The sequence below is a fragment of the Propithecus coquereli genome, unplaced genomic scaffold (assembly GCF_000956105.1).
Source record: "Propithecus coquereli isolate 6110/MARCELLA unplaced genomic scaffold, Pcoq_1.0 Scaffold34, whole genome shotgun sequence".
In the NCBI taxonomy this organism is placed as follows: Eukaryota; Metazoa; Chordata; class Mammalia; order Primates; family Indriidae; genus Propithecus; species Propithecus coquereli.
This window is the reverse complement of record NW_012149063.1, coordinates 3,630,168-3,653,535: the sequence shown is the minus strand read 5'-3', so window position 1 is coordinate 3,653,535 and position 23,368 is coordinate 3,630,168. Positions and strand designations below refer to the sequence as shown.

The window sequence follows — 23,368 nt, the reverse complement described above, 5'->3', positions numbered from 1 at the left end:
CAGCAATTGGATAATACAAATTCAAAACCTAAAACCTTTGAGGGATGGGGAAAAAAGCAACAAGAATTTCAAGAGATGCTCTTTCCACTCCACAACCACACGACACACACATTTTGCCCTCAATAAGCTTTACAAAGAAGATCAGACTCTTCTAGACAAGGGCTGAAAACCATTAACAGGAGAAAAGCCAGGAATGTGTGAAGTTTCTCCTGGGGCTGTCCAGCTGATGCCAAGACCCTCTGCCACCTCCTCCAGTCTGTTCAAGGGCAGAGGAAGGCCTCTCACGGAATCTCACAGATGCAGCAGAGGCCTCCCTACTGGTCCTCCCAGCAGGCTACCGCAGTAAGGTGGGACATGAACTCACACATCCACCCAGAGTCAGCGTGGTTGGGGAGGGATGGGTGGAGCCCCCAGAGCAGCCACATTTCAGAGAGAGCATGTGATGTGAAGGGAGTACGTGGCTTCCCAGCACAGTCTGTACTTGAGTCACGAGTATGCTGTTTGCTTCTGGGAAAGCCCCCATCCCACCCACTCACTCCACCCCAGGAAGGCAGCCAGCAATCAGTTTCAGATGCCAGAAGTAAATACAATTGCATCTGCACTCCTCTGCGCATGAATCCTAATAAAGGCTTCATACCCTTCGCTCTGCATTCAGAATATGGCGTTCTCAATGGAGCTGCTGCTTCTGAAGTTCACAACTTGTTAAAATAGATCTCAGACTCTGGTGGGCTTCCAGCCAGCACCATAAATCACAGGACGATCCACATTTGTGATGTGCTTCAAGTGCTGTCAGGAGTACTAGTAAATTCTATTCACAAATCACACCCTCTGCCTGAGCACCTCCTATGTGCCAGACTCCTCTCTAGGAGCTAAAAGAAGAGCCAACTAAATGGACAACCTCCCTGTCGTCATGGAACTTATATTCTAGTGGCGCTAGGAATTTCACCCAACCCTGACAGAAACCTCCTAGAGGAGCTGATGCTAGGACTGAATTTTGAAGAAAAAGAGATTTGAGGGGCAGGGATGGAAGGTGTGGTGATGAGGGGTGGGGTGAGGAGCAGAAGTAATTCTAGAAAGCAGAGTTGGCATGGAGCTGTGAAGTAATATAACTAGTATAGACTATAAGTTCTGTATATAAAGAAGACCTGGTTTCTGTTCTCACGGAGCTTAGGATCTTGTCAGGCAGACAAGATGGTCACATGAGACAGAACTGCACAGCTGGGTGGACCCAGGCGCTGAATTGCACAGCTTCGATTGTAGATTGTTGGAGATGAGGAGTCCATGTAATTAACATTTGCTATTTCCATTATTTGCAAGTGACTCTCAGTGTCATTGCCCTTTTCCTGAGATAAGAATCTGATTGTCACCCACTCCAGGCTGGCGCTGGGAGGAATCCCCAGCTAGTGGGATAAAACCTGTCAGCCTCCCAGGATCGGGTCTGCAGAAAGCTTTGTGGTTCTCTGCTTGCGTCTTAGGCATGAAATCAGTGTGTGGAGGCATCTCAGTTCACTGAGGATAAGCAAAAAACAGTTTCCCTTTTCCCTCTAACTTCCCCCCATGCCTGCTGATCCAGCTTTCTGTGAGGATGGCAGCTGCTTAAAACTGTTTCTCAGCTCCATTTAATAGATTCTCAGTTATTAAATATTACTTATGGTTTCTATAATCCATTCTTGTTTATTTTTAACCCTTAATATCATATCAACTCGAAGCTTTTTTTCCCACTCCTGCTCCTCCCAGGCTGGACCGTGTGGCTTTCATGGCTTGGGGCGTTCTTCTCTGACACACATCTCTGGGCTAGCTCCTTGGGTGTGAGTGAGGGTGTGAGGGAAGAAGGAGAGAACAGAGCTCTCCTTCCCTGACTAGGTGATGCTGCAGACCCTTCTGGCTGGTCATAATGGTCCTTGGGCTTTATGGGGAAAGTGATAGCCTCCAGAAGCCCCAGAGTTAAGGAGCTCACACTCAACAGCTACCCCAGTTCTCAGTGATCTGTCATGGGCTGAGTTGTGTTCCCTCCAAAATTCCTATGTTGAAGCCCTAACCCCAGCACCTCAGAATGTGACTGCATTTGGAGATAGGGCCTTTAAACATGTTAAGTTGAAATGAGGCTATTAGGGTGGGACCTAATGGAGTCTGACTTGTGTATCTATAAGAAGAGGATGTTAAGACACAGACAACATACATACAGACCAAGGGGTGACCACGTGAGGACACAATGAGAAGATAGCCATCTGTGAGCTAAAGAGAGAGGCCTCAGAAGTAACCAAACCTGCTGTCACCTCGATCTTGGACTTCTAGCCTCCAGAACTATGAGAAAAAAAAGTCTACTGTTTAAACCACCTAGTCTATGTTAATTTATTATGGCAGCCCTAGCAAACTGTAACATGATCCCCCCTTGACAGATTAGGCCACAACTTCTGGCTGACGCCCTGAGCTCAATAGGCACACTGCATTCATCTGATATGTGCATCTCTTTGCCTTGTGCTACCTGATTCCTAATGAGACAGTAGCTCTCAATTTCTTCTGTGTCCTCAGACAATGGTGGAGCTGGGGGCTCATAAGAGAGTCTTCCATTTTTCTGAAGAACTGAAAACGCAAAGGGGCGCAGTTCCCCATCATGACAATCTCTCACTCTCCGGTTATCTTTCCCTTAGGACGGGAAAGGCTACACATATTGCCAGCTAAGCAGTCATCCAATTAGGGGACAAAAGTAACAGTATCCTTTTAAAAAAATAATTGCCTCCAAATTTCACAAGTGATTATTTTGAGAACTCCGTCCTTCCCCTAGCATGGGTGTAGTAAAAGTATACTCTTCCTTTGCCCCCATGAGGCCCAGGGTCAGAGGATGGAGGTAACTTGCAACAACTCCTGGACCTTTTCTGAACTTAGAATGTGGGGTGCAGGGACTGTTGTTCTCACCCATGGGCCTTATTTCCAGGAAAATAGGACTGGAAAAAGCACCTGTCTCTATCCTGTTGTACACACTCACTGTTGTGACGGGTCTAAAGAGAGCTCTTGTATTTTTCAGACCTCTAGATCTTTCGCAAAGATCTAATGATGCAATTTTTCACAAATAAAGAGTTCTAGGGAATTCTTTTCCAGGGAAATTGCACCACCCCAGATCCCAGTGCAAAATTCTAGTATTGCAAAGAGAAAAGTTAGTAACAGTGATGATATTAATACAATAATGTCTCCAGTGATGAAAAGATGCATTCCAATAGCACGCTTAGTTATTTGAAAAACAAAGCAACCATGTTTCATTACCAGACTCAGAAGTAACACAAGAGATCGAGGGAGGTATCGGGAAGCATGGACCCTCTTCTGCCCTGCAAGCCAGACACACAGGTCCCCCAGCCAAGGAAACTGGGACTCCCTAGTTCTTTTGGCCCAAATGAGGGCAATTTCAATTCTCTGGGGACAATCCCATGACCTTGACATGAAGGTCAAACTAGGGATAGTCTGGCAGAAACCTACAGTACCCCCTCATGCCTGGGCCATTCAAACCCAGGAGTATGATCTTGTGCTCACACGGGCTTAGGGCTTGGCAGCCCTACTCTCCCTTTCTTGGTGATGCCTCATTACCCAGGACCTTAAACTCTCCCAAGCCCTCTCCCCAACTCAGAAAGAGCCTGTTATGTGTTGAATTGTCTCACCTCCAAAATTCATATGTTAAAGTCTTAACCCTTAAGTGCTTCAGAATGTGACCTTATTTAGAAATAGGGTCTTTGCAGATGTAATAAATTTAGACGAGGTAATACTAGACTAGGGAAGACCCCTAATCCATTATTACTGGTGTCCTTATAAAAAGGGGAAACTTGGACATGGACAGGACACACACAAGGAGAACACCTTGTGAAGGTGAGGGCAGAGAGAGGGGTGGTGCACAAGCCAAGGAATGCCACTGGAAACTAGGAGAAAGGCCTGGCACAAACTCTCCCTCAGAGTCCTCCAGAAGGACCAACCCTGCCTTTACCTTGATCATGGACTGTTAGCCTCCAAAACCAAGATAATACATTTCTATTGTTTAAGTCACTTAGTTTGTAGTTCTTTGATATGGCAGCCCTAGAAAACTAATACAGAGCCTTAGATTTGGAGTCAAGACTTGGATTTTAGCTTTAGTTTCCAACTTGCAGTAGTTCCTAAGTTATTTAGCAAATATTTATTGAGTACTTTCTATGCACTGGGCACTTCTCTGAGTCATGGCTATATAGTAGTAAACAGGACCAATAAGGGCTCTACCCTCAAGTTGCCAACAGGCTAGCATTGGGGATGGAGGAAGATAGAGATAGACATATGTCAGCTCCTGATGGAGATAGTTAAACAGGTGATGTGATAGAGTGAGTGGGAAAGCATGGGGCTACTATCCATTGGGTAGACAGAAAATGCCTCTCTTTGGAGGTGACACTTGAGCTAAATTATGGATCACAAGATAGAGATGGACCCGTAAAGATCTGAGGAAACCATGTTCAAGGCAGAGTAAGCAGCTGGAGCAGGGTTAGGAAAAGGCTTGTAATATCTAAGGAACAGAATAAAGACAGAGTGAATGAAAGACTTTAAGGAGGTAGGGGCAGAGAGGCAGGCAGGGATAGATCATGTAGGAATTTGTAGGTAAGAAAAGGAGTTTGGATTTTATTCTAGATGTGATGAGGATCCACTAAAAGCTTTAAACAGGGGGGTGACATGATCTGATTTATATTTTTTAAAAGACTGCAGTTTAGCCATTAAACTATATGAGGCAAGAAGAGAAGTAGAGTCCAGTAAGGGGGTTCAGGTGAGAGATGCTATAGATACATCACTCTGAACTTTGCTTTCATCTTAACATAATGTTCTCCCTCTGTGTGTCTCTGTGTTCATATTTTCCCTTTGTATAAAGACACCAATTGGATTGGAGTTTATAAGGTCAATTTGGATTAGGGGCACACCCTAATGATCTCATTTTAACTTGATTACCTCTGTGAATACCTTATTTCCAAATAAAATCATAATCTGAGGTACTAGGGGAAAGGACTTCAATGTATTTTTTTTTTTTTTTTGGAGAGGACACAATACAACCCATAAAAAGGGGCAAAAAGATGAAAGATACTATGTTGATGAAAATGATCAAATTGAGAGGAATAAATAGATATACAGAAGAGAGAAGGAATAACGGTGAAAGAGAGAATGCATTTCCCCCAAGATCAGGAACAAAGCAAGGATGTCTTCTCTCACTACTTCTATTATATCCAACATTATACTGGAATTCCTAGCCAGTGAATAAGTAAAGAAAAAGAAATAAAAAGCATAAGGTTGGAATGGAAGAAATAAAAGGATTCTCATTCACAGAAAACATGTTGTCTATGTAGAAAATCCCAAGGAATTTACAAAAAAAAAAGGAGAGAATAAAACAAAAAACTTCTAGATCTAATAAGTGAGTTTAGCAAAGTTGTAGGAGACAAGGTCAATACGCAAAAATCAATTGTATTTCTGCATATTAGCAATAAACAATTGAAAATCAAATTTAAAATTCATACTAGTTCCAAAAATTGAAATACTTAGGTATGAATCTAACAAAACATGTTCAGGATCTGTATGCTGATAAAAACAAAATACTGATTAAAGAAATCAAAGAAGATCCAAATAAACAGACATACCATGTTCATGGATTGGAAGATTCAACAGAGCAAAGATGCCAATTCTCCCTAAATTGATCTGTAGATTTTGTGCAATTCCAGTCAAAATCCCAGCAATATTTTTTGTAGACATAGATAAGCTGCATTTAAAATTTATATGCAAAGGCAAAGAAACTAGAGTAACCAAAACAATTTTGAAAAACAAGAATAAAGCTGGAAGAATCACACAACCTAATTTTAAGACTTGCTGCAAAGTTTCAATAGTCAAAACAGTGTGGCATTGGTAAAGAGATAGATACCTGGATCAATGAAAAAGACCCACACATATATAACCAATTGATTTTTAATAATGGTACAAAAGCAATTTAGGGAGAAAGGATAGTAATTTCAACAAATGGTTTTGGAACCACTGGACATACTTATGAAAAAAAAATAAACCTCAATCTCCCACCTTATACAAAAATTAACTCAAACATCCTAGATCTAAATCTAGAATGTAAACATATTTCTTGGGCATCTATTTACACACAGCTGCACACAGACTCCTTGGCTCTCACTAATTTGTCTTTAACACACTGCTCAAGTTTTTCTTTCTCACCCCAAAGTTGTGCTCTTCAGGAGCCCACCCTGACCACCCAAAGCAATTCAGATTGGCATCAGGAGCTACCCCTGACTCAGTAGCCTGCATCACTTTCCCATCTTCTTCCTCCTCACACCCTTCCCCTACCCAAAGATTTCTTTCCTCAGTGTCCTATTCACTTAATTATCCCACTTCCACCTCCCTCTCTTTCCCGTGCTGTAGACTCTGGCTTAGAAGCCTCACTCCCAGACTGCCCAATTTTTTCTGGTCTCCTATTTTTTAAAAAATCTGTTTTAAGAAGTCTTTCTTAGGTAAAAGAAGTCTTTCCCCCATGTTAATCCATGACATTTCCCTGGCTTTTCCTTCTATTTTTACTTCTAAAATATAGTGTTTATATTGCCTCATTTACTGATTTACATACCTCTTCAGAATTTACATTTTTTGTGCATTCTTTATACATTTTGGGATTTGGCACTATTTGTCTCTGCCCATTCTGGCTGGGACTTCCTTTTATTCCTTTTAGAAAGTATCTATGCCTGGCACAATATCTAGACAGATTCTAAATGCATAATTATCTATTGACCGAAATACACTCTCAAATAGAAAGAAGCCGGTCTCTGTGTGAGGAGGAATGCATTCCCCAGGGCTTCCTGATGGGGCTGGTTCATCAGAGCTTCCGTTTCAAGAAGAGCTGGGCACTGTCCATGTCTGTAGCCCTGAAACTTTGTCACTTACATTCAGTTCATCTGCCAGATCCTTTTGCTAAACTGTCAGGATAGAGGGGTAGCCATAAGTGGAAAATGGAAACCGAGAAATGGTTATCAAAAAGCATTCTCTTAAGAGCTTAATGCCATTCATTTTGGGAGTTACAGAATCAGGAATCAGATGATTGACAGCAAGGATTTCAGCAGTGAAGGTGTTGTAATTCTTTGCAGATATTATAATGTGGGAGCTCATCTTGTCCCATTATCCAAACAGAAAGAGGAACAAATGAAAGTCAAAGAGAGACTTTACTGTTGATTTTCACTGAAAATAAAATTCTAAGGGAGATACCTGAGAATTCTGACAGAAGAAGGTAATGGAAGCAAAACTCAGTTCTAGGTTCTGAAGCAAAATTAGACTTTAAGGTTCAGAGAACGTTCTCTCTGGTGCTACTCTTTTTTTTTTTTTTTTTTTTTTTTGAGACAGAGTCTCTCCTTGTTGCCCGGGCTAGAGTGAGTGCCGTGGCGTCAGCCTAGCTCACAGCAACCTCAAACTCCCGGGCTCAAGCGATCCTCCTGCCTCAGCCTCCTGAGTAGCTGGGACTACAGGCATGCACCACCATGCCCGGCTAATTTTTTCTATATAGATTTTTAGTTGTCCAAATAATTTTTTTTTTTTTTTTGGTAGAGACGGAGTCTCGCTCTTGCTCAGGCTGGTCTCGAACTCCTGACCTTGAGCGATCCACCCGCCTCGGCCTCCCAGAGTGCTAGGATTACAGGCGTGAGCCACCGTGCCCAGCCTCTGGTGCTACTCTTACTTTTCTAGTTTTCCCCAAGTTCCTAACTCCTTTAAAAACCCCAAACTACTCTTTGGAAGTCAGAATTCATTATTCAAAGACACAAGTGACTTTTTCAAGTTCTTTTTGAAAGATTTTCTCTTTCTTCCCCTCAGCCTTTTGAACTTTTCTCTCAGTTTCCTAGTAGCAAGTGGAATACTCCCCAAACAGGAAAATAATGCCATGAATCCCTGTTATAACATCTTTCGTTTTAATGTTTTTCTACCTCAGTCATTCAGTTTGAAAAGCCCCAGCTGAGGGGTTAGAAAGCAGTGTTGCTGCCACATCATATTTTCAGACATAAAATCTTCAGAGTATTTCCTGTCAATAGGAAGGATTACAAAGAAAAGTTCATCATGTCTGAAGTAGGCCATTTGTAGGCAAAAGGGTGGTTGTATAAGCATAAGAGAACAGAGAGAATCCATACTGACTGATCAGCCTCCTTTACCTGATCATCACTGAAAATCCTGGGACAAGAGTGTGCCCCTCAGGCACAGACACCTCTGCCACCAGATGCTTCTGTGCCAGCAGAAGGGGCCACTGGGTATGGGGACTGCAGAAACCTGAGGGAGCCCTGTCTCCCAGTAACCCTGGACCTCCTGATTTCACTCCCCATGGTTTTTAATCTCTTCAGTACTCTACAATGTACATGAACAGGAAAGTGGGGGGCGGAAACAGGAAAATGCCAATTGGATTACCATCTTCGATTTTATGTTATGGTTACATACACATACACACAGAGGTTGATCCTCTCAAGCTTGATAAGAAATTAAACCAAGCCCCAATACAGTCACGTGCTTCATAATAATGTTTTGGTCAACTACAGACCACATATACAATGATAGTTCCATAACATTATAATAATATATTTTCACGGTACCTTTTCTATGTTGAGATACGTTTAGGTACACAAATACTTACCGCTGTGTTACAGTTGCCTCCAGTATTCAGTACAGTAACATGCTGTGCAATTTTGTAGCCTAGGAGCAATAGGCCATACCATATAGCCTAGTTGTGTAGTAGGCTATACCATCTAGGTTTGTGTAAGTACACTCAATGATGTTTGCACAATGACAAAATCGTCTAATGACGCATTTCTCAGAAAGTATCCCCATCATTATCTGACACATGACTGTACTTTTTGATATCCACTATGAAGAGACAGTTACCTGCCCAGCAGCCCAGGGAGCAGGCTAACTTGAAAGGACGGAAGAGTCAGCCTGGAGCTCTCTGAGGCCTGCTTTTGAAAGCAAAGGAGAGCAACAGTGTAGCTACGGAGAAACCTCAACTTAACTGTAAGGAATCCTTTGATAAAGAAATTAAAGTTTTTATTTGCATTTTAAGGGGTTTTCTTTATCTTTTGGGGGAAAAATTACTATGAAATAGAGTGCACATGCAGAAAAGTATGTAAAACAAATGGACAACATAATGAATACTATAAAGCAAATATCCATGTAACCACCACCAAGATCAGGAGCCAGAGCACTGCCAACATCCCTTAGGAGTCTTCTTAACAAATGCCCTCTCCTCTCGAAACTGAGGAGTCAGACAATGGCCCTCTTCTTAAGTTTGTGGCTAATAGCCTCCGGCTCCCCAGCTTTGATCTTTTCCCTTCCTCCCCATAGTTCATCCCCCAAAAGAGGTCTGTAAAGTAATTGCCCATAATATTTATGTTCACTGAACTAGTGCTCTATTTAATTGTAATAAAACAATTATTGAAGGTTTTGGTGCAGGATAAATAAAAATAAAAATGATAAGAAAATAATTTCTCGTACACTGACATATTAGTCTATTCCTTTCCAAAATGCCAGGATGTGTGTGACGTTTCCAGTGGGAATGCCGAGACGTGTAGCCACTTGCCCCTTCAAAAGGGGCACATGCCTGAAACAAGTATTTGCAATTAACAGCACAATCTATTTCTGTCCAGTGAGGTTTTCCCACCTTCAAAGGCTGTAACACAATAAAACCAAAAAAATATAGAATGTGGATGTTTTTAAAATTTAGAAGCTTATTAATATTCTGACATTCAACAGAGGATGCACAATCACTTCAGAATTGAGGTTGCAGGGCAGGTACTGTCATAAGAAGATAAATTAGTGCCTGATTCTAGACACAACGTGAAGGTGAAAGAAAGTTCTAGTTGCTTTATGGCAAAGCCACATTACCTTTGCTTCTACATCCCCCTTGTTGCCTAAATAGTGCCCTACTACTTGAAGCTGTTCTATAAACATTTGTTGACCGAATGCATTTTTAAATAAATAATTCCCGAAAAAGAAAATAGAATCATGCTTATTATTTGTGGCTTCTTAATTATACTCAAAATGTGGAGAAAATCAAGCTTAGGATTTCCAAAGAAATTATAATATATAACGTACAACTCAGGAACATAAGGAAGCCTGTCAGCATAGCACGTTTGTTTCTAGTCTTATTTTATTTTTCCCCTTTTGTTTCCATCAGGCGGTGTGGTGTGTAGTTTCAAGACAAGATTCAGAAAGAGTTACAAGACAGGAGGAAAGCTCTTTGGGAAAAAAAGCAAAAGGGAAAAGAAAAAAAAGAAAAGCGGCAGCGCAGCGGCGGCGGCTGTCCCTTTGTTTCTGTTCCTCCCCCACGTTTGGCGAGGCGAGGGGAGCAGGGCTCGCTGCAGAGCCTTACTTTCTGCACAGCGTCACCTAGTGGTCTGAGCCACGAAATTGTTTTATTTTGCCAAACGTTGAAAAATTGAAAATTCCAAAGTTGTAAACAGATTTGACAAGTAGTTACTCATTTTTATGGGAGGGTGTAAATGACAGCTGAAGAATTATTTGGATTTATTTTTTTTTCCAGAGAGTATATTCCGTATCGGTAATGGCCATCTCTTTGCCTCTGCACAGAAGTCATCTGATAAGGAGCCTACGTTTCTGAGTCTCTGGTGAGGAGACACACCTGCTCCCCAGCATTAATTCATCCATAATGAATTAAATTCTGGCTGCCCCAAGGCAGGTCTGGAAAGAAAGCTGGAGGGCAGCCTTCTGATGGGCACCCTGCTACTAGTTTTATTATAGGAGCGTGTTTGAAGAAAGTTAAGAGGCTGATTTCAACTTTCCTTCCAAGTTAAGATGAAACAAAAGTTGTAGGTGTGGATTTTTTTCTTAGCCAGTCTTTTCATTCCTCTGCAAGCCGCTAAAAATCAGACCTGGCAGCTGCTCTCTTTTAGCATGCGAAGGTCCCATGCTAGCCACAGATGCCAATGATTTCAAGAGGGATGTGGGAAGAAGAGAAAATAATGAAAAGAAGAGAGATTAATAAAGAGGTTTCTCCTCCCGTTTTTTTTTTTTGTTTTTTTTTTTGAGGTAGGGGCTCACTATGTTGCCCAGGCTGGTCTCAAACTCCTGGGCTCAAATGATCCTCCCACCTCAAGCCTCCCAAGTAGCTGCAACTACAGACGCATGCCACAGCTTGTGACTTGCCCTCTTTTTCTTAAAAGCATACCACTGCTATTTCCAGACATAGCTTCAAAAACATAAAGATCTTGAGAGTAGAACTGTGAGAAGATTGAGTTGGCTGCCCAGCCAAAAGCAGCAGAATCCCAGGTAAATCAAAGGAGCTTGACCCAATTAGGATGCATTTGGCAAAACAGCAGAGACCTGGAAGTTCTGTTCTTTGGCCCTAGTTTCCTGCTTCTGTCATGAGGACTGACAGAGCAACTAAATAGAAGTTGACTGTAAGTAGGCAAAGGCCATGTATGTAGGCCAGTGACAGACCTGTTCCAAGTTGGTTAGGAGAGTGGTGGGGTGGATCAATGACGGGGTGAGAAGCTGGACCGGGTGACCTTTGAGGATCCCATGATCAGAAGGCCTTTGATTCACCACATTCCTTTCAGTTGGAATCATACGTGACTAGAAGTAATCTTCCCAGTAAGTCGAGGTAAACTGAGACTACTCTAGAGTGCTTAGCATGAATTAATGATGTCATATAGTTTTATAAATGGAGAATGAAAAATGATAGAGCAAGTGAGAAGTCTAAGAGTTGATGTTATGGAAAGTGTATACATGTGTCTGTGTATGTACGTACCGATGCTGTGCAATTAAATCACAAAAGAAACAATCACTTTCCTTTTCTTGAACTTAGACCTTACCACTGCTTAAAGAAGTTCCATGTTAGTAGTGCAGCCCTGGCAGTATTTAGACACTAACTAGAAAATGCCAGCTGATCTTGTACAAGCATCAGGACCAGGGCTGGCAAGGGGTTCCCAGGGTACCTGTTTTGGTCAAAGGGATTGAGAAGAGTTGCTGAAGAAGCTTGTTTTCTGACGTTCTCAGGACTACAACAATATCGACGGGAAGAGTGTCTCTGTTTTTCTCAAGAACCCCAGAAGCATCATATAATACCTGCAATATAAATAGCAAATAGCAAGTTAGTCGAGTCAACTGTCCATCACTGGTGACACTGGCAAGTTGTCTGGTCAGTCACTAATTGACCTCTATATAGACTTTATCTTGATATAGTCATGGTTTTAAATCCAGAGCACCAGATAAGGGGGAAAAAATTATAATTTTGACAGGTCAGTTTATCTTAACTTCTTGTCCAGTTGCTTTTTGACAAATAGAGTCCTATCAAAGATATATCACAAAAGAATAATTATTAAAATATATTAGACACTCACTATGTACAAACCATCTGTCCTATGAGGTAAACATTATTATCTCCATTTTACTGGTGGGCAAACAGGGTCTTAAAAAGAGGCTAAATAACGTACCATGGTCACACATTTCACAAGTGGTAGGCAGGCAACAAAACCCTGGCAGTTTGACTCCATGCTCATAACCACTGTACTCTCACTGCCTCCCAAGGTACTCACAAGATCTGAGTGATCACTCAAGGATGCTAAGCAGTTCTTAGGTCTCAGAACAGAGAGGAGCTAGTTCAGAGAATCCCTTGTCTACCAAATAATCTTTGAATGGCAAATAAATTCAGCAAAGGACACAGAGCACAGAGAGAAAAAAAAACCCTATTCCCCCCTAAAATCAAGAAAGGGGATGAAGGATAAAGAAGGAAGAAGAGAGGCAAGTAGGAGATAGGTATAAAAGGACAGAAAGATGGAAAAAGAGATGAGAGGAAGGGGACGAGAATATGATACAGAAGGGAAGAATGGGGAGGGGGAAACTGTAGATTCTGGTATCCCAGACTCAGAAGAGGACATTAATATGCAGGCAGACATCAATGTTAAGATAAATGAAGTATTTAAAGGCAAAAATTGAATTACAATTTCTAACAAAGATCCAAAATAGACGCCATAAAGTACTGTGGGTAGAGAAAAACAATCCCTTTTCCTTGTACAAGAATTGCCTTTCAACCAACATTTACTCAGGCAAAATTAGTTTCAATGTCATGATAAAAACATGAAAGATAATTTTGATACATCTTAAATCATCAAAATAATATGAAATGCTTTTTATTGAACTCCTACCCATTTTCTGGACCTAGGGCCTCAGCAGACCCCACAGGAACCAATTAGCCGTAATTCAAATGGCTCCTTTGGGAGTAACATGAGCAACAAGTTTGTGGCTACAGGACTGGAGAATTTCCTGAATCAGTCACTAATCTGCTTCAGGAACTTGAAATTGAGACTGAGGCATAATGTATGAAAAGTGGAAATTTCAGTTAATGTTGTAAAAGCTTAACATCTGGATAATGATGTGATTTTTTTTTCCTTTTCATCTGGACATTTTTGGGGCCCTTAGACATATGATTAAAGTACTAAAAATTGAGCCCCACTGTGATAGTAACCCTCCTCCATTACCTACACATCTCTAAATGACTTTAGAATGTGAACATTCACCACTAAACACTGCAAAAAGCTGTAATATGTTAGCTCTCTGGAGAGCTGTCAGTTCTGGGCCAAACCTCAGGTGAGAAGCAGATGGCAACTCTGTGGGCCACCCCAGCGAGAAATTGCTTCTACGCCAGGGGCAACTTTCTGTGAGCAGCACCACTGAGAAAGTTTGAGAATTATGATTAGGTGTTCAAGAAGAATTAAAAGGAGAAAGAAATCTGCAAGCAATTTCATGAGCAGCACAGACAGGGTAATACGGACGCTTACCCTTGGTCAAATTCAGGTCTAATAACTGTCACACGCGCCTCACCTTCCCAGCATAGTGCTGAATGCCAAAGCACAGCTCCACTCCTTTGGGCCTCCAGAAGTACTTGCATCGTAGATTATCTTCAAATTTATCTGTGTGGATTTTCATATTGGAAAGTTACAATATGAATTGCTTGCTCTTTCATACAAAAACATGCTCCTCCATCCATGAGTGAATCAGAATAAGGGATCTCAGACCAGAAGGATATTTTCATTGTATGTACAAAGGTGGAGAAAGATCGCTCATATGGTGGGATTTATGATTGGGTCCTTGTTTAGTTGTTAAGTATTGTCTTGAGTCTCACGCTGTGCTCTAAGATTGCATGTTCTCCTGCTGTTTCTAAGAACTCCTAGCACGGACACTGATGACACCAGCAGTCCTGCCAGTTAGCTATAAAACCGTGAGAATATCCTATGGAAGGCAAATAACCCTGGTTTAAACTCATTTTGGCAACTTGTGACAATATAGATAAAAAGAAACTGCTGAGGGTAACAATTTCAACTCCTAGAAGTGAATCTCTGCCGCAAATCGTTTTACATCTGGGAAAAGGCTTGAAACTTTCTGTTCCTCTCTCAACAAACAATTTTTGCTATTGCTGTTGTGGTTAAGAGGCTACTAGGTGTGAGGAATTGTGCTAAGCACTAAAGGTATGCAAGATTTGGGGCTTCATTGCCCCCCCACATCTCACAATCCAAGTGAGAAACAAAGCTCATGTAAAACTTTAAAGATTCAAAATGAAGAAGGAGAGTTCAAGAGGAATAGGAGTAAAAAATACAGGGCTTTTGATGCCAGGAGGAGTGCCCTATCTTTATCCGTAGAAAACAATAACCTAATGAGAAGGTGGCTTTAGAAAGAATAAACTAGCTGAGGTGTCCAGTGTAGAGGGAGAAAGGAGGAGCCTGGAAGCCAGGAGGCTAGAAGGGCCTTCTGCACTAATTCAGACTAGAGTTGGATGAGGGTCCAGGTGAAGATATGAGGCGAGTGTACGAAAAGGAGGGGAAGCAAGTACTGGCTATGGGAAATAAGCGAGAGGCAGGTGTAAAAATGATATCAACATAGAGTAATAGCATTTGTGTTGGCAGGAATTAGACAGTGGGGAGGGTTTAAGGATGGTGATGACTTTTCTTTAATATGCAAATTCTACTAGCACATTTCAATTCAATCAAAAACAGGGTCTGTACTCTTACAACCCACCAGGTAGTCAACATATGTAGGATAAATTCATTAAAGTATACTCATTTGATGACATGAACCAAGTTCTGTTCTAAGCGCATATGCCTTTTTTCCAAAAGGTACTTACCAACCAGGGTCTGGTCAGTTGCTTGGGGAAATCGACTCTCCTCATCCAAAAGTGCAAGCAGTCCCAGGGGTTTCTGGAGGAACATGTCCAAGAGCGGGCGATTGTCCTCATACTCCACCAGTACAGCGTCAATGCCCTCATTCTGATATTCCATCTGGAGGGAAATGGACTGTGAATCTCTCCAGCCCAAAACTGGCTTGGTACCACCCATGATACTTCGGCATGAACTTTCTAGGTCTGGCAACATTGAATGTATATGTGGAAAATAGTGTGTTTTATGTGTGTAGCAAAGAAGTCTGCATATAAAACTGTTGAAGCTGTGTGTTCTAATCTGACTTATGGGTGGCCCATGGCAGGCAGCTAAAGCTGGCAACAGCTGTCTCTCAAACACAGACTTAGTAACTGCTAATTCAGAAACTAATGTAGAAAGGAAGTAAAGCTGAAAAAAGATTTATTTTGGTGAATATTGTTTAAACCAGGAAGAAAGCAGACTTCTCTTCTGCAAGGATTCTGCGAAGGAGTCATCTATACCTAGATGACTAGAAAATTAGAAAAACCCCAGATTTCACAGGAAAAAATAAATGAAAGGACCCTGAACTGAAACAAGGTCAAGCTTTGTGCAAGGTGAGTGGGGAGAGGAGTGCTATTCCGATTTATCCAGCTCCAGTGATACAACCAATGCTCATATTTTTACTTGATGTGTTTGTGTTTATCTAATCACAGTATAGTTTGTGTGTCCTCACTCCTGAATTAAAACAATTGTTCCTGCATCCAAGAGGCTTGGTCAGAATGTTTTGTTATTGTAACTACTTCATATAGAATAGAGTCTTGGGGTTTAAGTAAGGGTTTGGGTGGGCAGACTCTGTTATACAGGCTGTTGCCGCAGGAAAAGGGCCCCCACCAGTGGGTTCACTAGTTTCTCACCCTGTTTTATTTACCACTAAGCTCAGAGAGGAAAAACTTCCATTTCTAGAAAACCAAGAACATATCTTACTCCTCCCTGGAAACACCTCCAGTTCCTGTGGGATTTGGTACATAGAAGATGGGGAATAGAGATGGCTAGCTTAGGAGTTAAGAACCTATGTCCTGAATTCAAGACCATCCTGTGTCATTCTGGACACAATCATAGATATTTTTAGTTAAATAAAATAGAATAGAATGCAGCATTTGGGGAAATATGCATGAAAGAGTTTTGAAGCAAGATTTAAATAATTGGCTTGTCACCAGCTCCATTCATGAGGAAATGTACCTTTCCACAGAAATCAAGACTTTTTTTAGACTACATTTAGATTGCTTATTTATTTAGACACCTATTTTTTTCTCATCCTATTTTTTCTCTAGAGTCTTTTAGCTGTTAGCCTAACAGGGTTTCTGCTTCACACTGGGGGTGGCTTGGAGACACCTTTGCCCCATCAGGTTTAGTTACTTCAGAGTTCAGGATTACCTGCTCAAGAGCAAACACCCGCTGATTGAAATAGTACTGGATTTGCTCATTGGCGATGTTTATGCAGAGCTGCTCAAACGAATTTCTCTGAAAGTTCTCAAATCCAAAAATATCCAAGATACCCACATTCATTCCATCATCTGCACGGCTGCATGAGAGAGAAGAATAAAACTCTTTAGGGGAGGAAATAGCCATCTCAAGATGATGAGAATATAAGTGCCTGAGTGTTCATCAACACATCTACCCACCCACATGTGGGAAGCAGCATCTTGCCAACCCTAAGGGAAGAAACAGTTTGTGTCTTAAGCAATTTATTCTTTCCATCTTTCAACAGTATTTCCAACTACTTTTTTTTTGAGCTGTAGAATCCTTTAAAATCTTACTCAGAAGCTCCATATATAAAACAGATTAAAGAGAGGCCACTCTGTTTGAAGGGGCTACAGCTGCTGCTTATTTATTCTCCCACCTATCTAGCCACAAAGCTTAACTGGAGCAGTACTCTTCCCAATTTGATGTTGTCAGTTCTTCTACAACATAGGAAACCACTAATGCTTAGGAAAGAAAAAGTAACATAATAGAAGTAGTAGTAATAATAATGTAAGGTACTGTGCTTTAAAACTTTTCATGAAAAGTCTCATTTGATTCTAAAAACAACCCTATGAGGAGGATTTTAGTGTCCTCATTTTACAGATGAGAAAACTGTGACTCAGAACATGCAGCTGATTAAGCTGTAGAGATTGAGTGCGGACCCAGTTTGTCCAGCTCTCCGCCAAGCCTGTTCTCTTAAACTCTACATTTTAATGGCTCCATCAATCATTCACCTCTCAGGTATAAACACTTCAGCTCTCCTGGATCTCACTGTGTTTTTTTAAAGGAGAAGGCTTCAGGGCTTTGCTAAAGAAAACCCCCAGAGAGGACCACACGTTTCCACTTGCAAAATCTAAGAGACACTGAGGGCAGTGACAGCTCTCTCCAGGCCACTGCTCCCCGGGGAACTTGCCATATGTTTTTGTCTGGCTGCAGCAGCGTATCAATTCGATTCACAATCCAGCTGAAGAGCCTCCCATACAGGGCTTTGGACATGGCGTCTCGGACATCCGCAGCCCTGTCAACAGTGTTGGCTCGGACGATGGTCTCACCCCGGGTGACCACACAGTGGGAAGTGAGGGCCTCCTGGAGCTCTTCGGGGCTAATACAGAGAACGGAGGCAGCTGGAACAAGGAGCAAAGATGACAGTAGGGAATGTGGCCAGACCTTCATTCATTCATTCAGTCTGTTAGCATTTATTCAACATTCACTATGTGCCAGGCTCTATCCTAGGACTTCAGAGTCAAAGATAAAAATGCTAGGTCCCTAACCCCGACAAGCATCTGGACTGACACAGTTCTGAAAGCTCTTCATTGGCATCTGATGAAAAAAAAAAGGGAGGGGGGAAATGTTTTTTGTCAAATAAGTTGTAGGAGTAGCTGCAGACTATACCTCCCCTTAGAGACTCACAAAATACATTAGTATATTAAAGGCTCTAAAATGTGCTGTCATTTAACACAAAAAGATTTTACTTTATTTAAATCAGTCTGTTTTTTATAACTGAGGATTTTCATTCCTTGTGTCACCATAATTGCCTGTAGTAGAACTTTAAAAACAAATAGATGTCTGCTTTCTCTCCTGCAGATGCTGAGTTAGTGGATTCAGAATGGGGCCAAACATCCTGTATTTTATTCAAAATTTGTAGATGACTTTCAAAAGCAGCCAAGGTTAAGACCCACTGCCCAAATTTACCTGCCATGGAATTTTTTTCTGTAGAACATCTATTTGCAGCTTATGGAAGGAACACTGATGTTCCACAGGACATCCTTGGGGAAATACTGACTAGTGGAAAACATCCAGAGCCGTAGAAGGATCAGCAAGAGCTGCATTATATTTTACAGAGTCTTGAACAACTATTAAAGTAACATCAAAGAATTACCATTTTCCAAAGCTTCAGCATTGGGCACCTGACTTTTATCCGTTTGATGTTGAGAGGAAATGGCTGCAAACTCAATGTTCCCAATATTCAAAATCCCAGCCAAAATTCTGTACACTGAGTACACCTCCTGAAAAGGACATCAAAACCATGTATGAAGGTCATTGCCAATCAAACCAATGAATCGATCCTGTGGTATAAACTGCTGGTGGTCTACCTAAATCCATTCTCCCCCTTTTCCTGGGCACCAAGTTAGACAAATTTCCCAAACTCTTTTGTAGTTAGGGTTGGCCATGTAATTAAATTTTAACAATGAAGCCAACAGAATGATGTAGGTCACTTCTGGGCCCAACCCTTACAGGAGTGAGAATGCCTCCTCCACGCTTTCTTTCTCATTGCTGTGTGGAACTCCCAGGAACCCAGCCTCAACCATGCCATTGACAAGGATGCTTTATACCAACAATCACATGGAATGGAGTTGTTCTGCAACCTGAACCTCTTACCTTGGAATGATTATGTAAGAGAGAACTATGTTCTTTGCTCTTTAAGCCACTTTTAGACTTTTACCCTAACTAATACCAGCTTCCAAATTCAATCTTTTGTCTAAAGCAAGAGACCTCTTTTGACTTTAACCTCTTTTGAATATAGTTTTTATGGAATCTTTGGGAGGGCATTCTTTGATGGCTTACTAGAACATTTTGAAGTTAAATGATGGAGTACATAGTTACAAAGTCAGGAAATATTTTGAAATACTCACTAGAAATTATTTGTGATAATTATCTATGAAATTATATTGTTATATGACAAAAAATATATACAGATGACTCTTGAACAACATGAGTTTGAACTGCACAGATCCACTTATACAACCAAATGGAGATCAAAAATACAGCATTCATGGGATACGAAACTTGCATATGTGGAGGGCTGACTTTTCATATATGTGGGTTTCTCAGGGCCAACTGTAGGAATTGAGTATGCTCGGATTTTGGTATATGGTGGGGAGGGGGTATCCCAGAACCAAACCCCACGTAGACCAAAGGACTGTATTTGGTCTTTGTCTCTAGTTCCTGGTACAACAGCTTCTAAAACCCTTGTAATTGAGTGATAGGGGTATTAGGAGTCTTTTGTTATTTGCAACAAGCCCCTTTCAACCATCTCTGAGTTTATGCTAATCAGGTGACTCTTGATGGGCCTCTAGATAACTTCAGGATGGAGAGCTGGTTGTCAGAGGAACCAATCATGTGATTAGAGGGTTAGAACTTTCAGTTCCCACTTTCTCCAACCACTGGGGAGGAAAGAAGGGCAGAAATTAAGTTAATGACCAATGGCCAAGGATTAACCAATCATGAATATGTAATGGAACCTCCCTAAAAATCCCTAAACAACGGGATTTAGAGAGCTTCCAGGTTGGCAAACATATTGAAGGTGCTGGAGAGTGGTGTGCTCATAGGGCACGGAAGCTCTGCACTCTTTCCCACATACCTTGCCTTATGCATTTTTTCATTTGGCTATTCCTGAGTTGTATCCTTCATAATAAACCAGTAACAGTAAGTAAAATGTTTTCCTGAACTCTGTGAGCCATTTTAGCAAACCTGAGGAATGGGTTGGAGGAACTCCCAATTTATAGCCAGTCAGTCAGAAATACAGGAGGTGATTGGTGTCTGAAGTCTGGGCAGTCTTGTGGGACTGAACCTTTAACTTGCGGGGTCTGATGCTAACTCCAGGTAGGTAATGTCAGAATTGAATTGAACTGTAGGATACCCAGCTGGTGTTTGTTGGTGTGTAAAAGAAAGCCCCACATATTTGGTGTCAGAAATATGAATTTAAAAAGTTCAGATTATCTAATTCCTATTTTTGTATTGAAAGTTGAATACCATTAATGGCAAAAAAAAGTATATTTATGTATTTAAAAAATTACATTTTCTGTATGTGAAACAATAAAACACATAGCCATGAAATTTCTGCATTTTATGCTTATAGATAGATAAAAAAATACTTCTACAAAAAACACTCAGGCAGGTAATCTGATTTAGTGCTATACATAGCAGGAAACTAATAGGAACTGTCATTAGACCACTGATAAAGCATTGCCCCCCAAATTGAGCCTTCCTTGTAAACATTACTCAGTAAAGTCAAAAAAAAAAAGGAACACAGACTGTAACAGTGACATCTGCTGGATACCTGATAATGCTACAGAGACAAATGAAGATTTTGAACCAGGCTTCTACTAGAGATAAATGTTGTTCTTCCAACTTCTAAATCAAAGGCAGGATGTCATGGTTTTTACTTTAAGAATCACTGTTTAACCACACAACTTAAGAGTGGCTAAGCAAAACACCGATTAAATGGGTTTTCTGGGACTTGCTTGGATTTAACGTGACAGCACCAAATTACCTTGATCAATACAGTGTGAGTTTTGCTGAATACATAGAGTGATTTTCCACAGAGGCAGGTCCCAGAGAGTAAAACAGAGATTCTTTTGCAATTAGTTCTACATCTGCTATTTCTATATGCAGTTATCTCAAGGGATTATCTAAAACTCTCAATACTCTTAGGAAAAAAATGCATTTCCTCTAATTAAAACACACACACATACACCATGTATTACAGTACAGGCCACAAAACCTCCCAACATAAGGCCTTCAGGCATTTCATCCCTGAGATGATCATCACCAAAGAAAATGGTTATCAAAGACCAGACCCTTGAGACCAGCATCTCACCCTGTTGCTTCTCTGGCAATATTCCCTTCAGCATAATGCCTAGACAGTCATTTAAGGTGGAAAATTACCTATGACCTTGAGCAAAAACTTTTAGGTTCAAATACCATGTGAATCACTGAAGTTAATGGCAGGTTGGGACTCCTTCCTTGGTTTAGTGAAGGAATTTACAGAGGGGTATCCAATGCACATTAAGGAGTTACTAGCCTTAGGGTGCTTCTTATGCTATATTTCTGGACTATTCCACCTCCTTGACTCCTTTACCCCTAACCTTGGTTAATTGGTTTTTCCTTTCTGACCTAGGAACCTATATCCACCTCTGTGTTCAGGTCAGAACATCACCCCTATATTGTCATGGTAGAATTCAATCAGTTATATGTCCATCTGTGGGATTACTCCTCCCTCCCTAAAACTTCTTTTTGTTTTTTTTTGTTTTTTTTTTTTTTGAGACAGAGTCTTGCTCTGTCACCCAGGCTAGAGTGCCATGGCATCAGCCTAGCTCACAGCAACCTCAAACTCCTGGGCTCAAGCAAGCCTTCTGTCTCAGCCTCCCAAGTAGCTGGGACTACAGGTATGCGCCACCATGCCTGGCTGATTTTTTCTACATATTTTTAGTTGTCCGGCTAATTTCTTTCTATTTTTAGTAGAGACGGAGTCTTGCTCTTGCTCAGGCTGGTCTCGAACCTCCTGACCTCGAGCAATCCACCCGCCTCCGCCTCCCAGAGTGCTAGGATTACAGGCATGAGCCACTGCGCCTGGCCTCCTAAAACTTCTTGATTAAACTTCTCTCCTTTTCTCCCCACAGACAGCCTGGGAAGGCTTTTTTGCCCTCTTCGCCTTGCCTATTTTCTCTTGCCTCATCTCCTGCTATGCAGCCTTTCCTGGCATCTCTGCCTTTCCTACAGAATCTTGCTATGCAGCTACCTCTTTTTCTTTCTACCAATTTCCAACTTTATATATGATAAAATGGAATACCCTCACTCAAGAAGCCTAACAAGTCCTCCAACTGGGTTTCTCAATTTATTGTTGATGAGTATGAATTCACTTTCACTCAACCAATAAAAGCGGAGAAGAGAAAGCATTTCTCCATCAAAGCCCCATTGCAGGATATATGGTCTTAGTTGCATCTCTCTTTTACTCAGAAGACATTTCCTTAACTGAGACAGGTATTCCCTAAATAGAGTTGAGGTTAAGTTGCAAGTTGAGAAGAACCTTGGTTTTCTCTGCTAGCCTGGTGCTGATTTCAGGAAATCACCCTTGCCTGACTGACTGGCATGGCAGATCATTGTTTCTCTGGTATCCCTAGGAATTTACTTCCCCTCCCAGTCTCTCTTTACTGTCTTTTTTTTTGTAAGTCTCTTTAGTTTTTTACCAGTTCTGCTGTAAGCATTGTAATAGAACAAGCTGAAGGGGCTTCTTCCTATGGGCTATATTCCAATGCCTTTACTCAATCTCCTTTGCAGAAGCTCGCAACATTTGGCTTCTTAAAACTCAGTGGTATCGGCCGGGCACGGTGGTTCACACCTGTAATCCTAGCACTCTGGGAGGTCGAGGCGGCCAGATCATTTGAGCTCAAGAGTTCAAGACCAGCCTGAGCAAGAGTGAGACCCCCGTCTCTACTAAAAATAGAAAGAAATTGGCCAAACAACTAAAAATAGAAAAAATTAGCTGGGCATGGTGGCACATGCCTGTAGTCCCAGCTACCTGGGAGGCTGAGGCAGGACGATTGCTTGAGCCCAGGAGTTTGAGGTTGCTGTGAGCTAGGCTGATGCCACAGCACTCTAGCCTGGGGAACAGAGTGAGATTCTGTCTAAAAAAAAAAAAAAAAAAACTCAATGGTATCGTATTGTCTGTTGTCAAGACATTGGAAACTCAAGACTCCTAAGTTATATTTTAACACATAACTCTTCAATCTCTCTTCAGCAGTACTTTCTCAATTCATAATCTATTTTGAAGAGAGGGAAGAAATTTTGCCTTGATTTTAAAGGCTTCTCCCTAACCTTTGCATCCAGAGATCTGCAATATAGGTTCAATCTTTACCATCATATAGATCATCTGCCCAAAAAGTTTTCAATTAGCATCAAATATAAACATATCT

At 41.3% G+C, this 23,368-nt stretch overlaps 1 protein-coding gene across 2 annotated transcripts in view; it reads right to left on the bottom strand.

Annotated features, from left to right (window-relative positions):
- Positions 1-23,368, bottom strand: part of MYO3B (myosin IIIB) — a 412,726-nt gene that overhangs the window by 188,090 nt on the left and 201,268 nt on the right. For both annotated transcript variants that reach the window (XR_001137744.1, XM_012650712.1), the window contains exons 17-22: positions 18,553-18,679; positions 17,587-17,797; positions 16,587-16,734; positions 15,143-15,296; positions 13,846-13,934; positions 11,961-12,090 (exon numbers count right to left, since the gene is read on the bottom strand). Coding sequence is in view for 1 of the 2 variants with exons in the window: in XM_012650712.1 (XP_012506166.1) it covers positions 11,961-12,090; positions 13,846-13,934; positions 15,143-15,296; positions 16,587-16,734; positions 17,587-17,797; positions 18,553-18,679 (859 nt within the window). In the remaining variant the exon portion in view is untranslated. The remainder of the gene's footprint in view (positions 1-11,960; positions 12,091-13,845; positions 13,935-15,142; positions 15,297-16,586; positions 16,735-17,586; positions 17,798-18,552; positions 18,680-23,368) is intronic.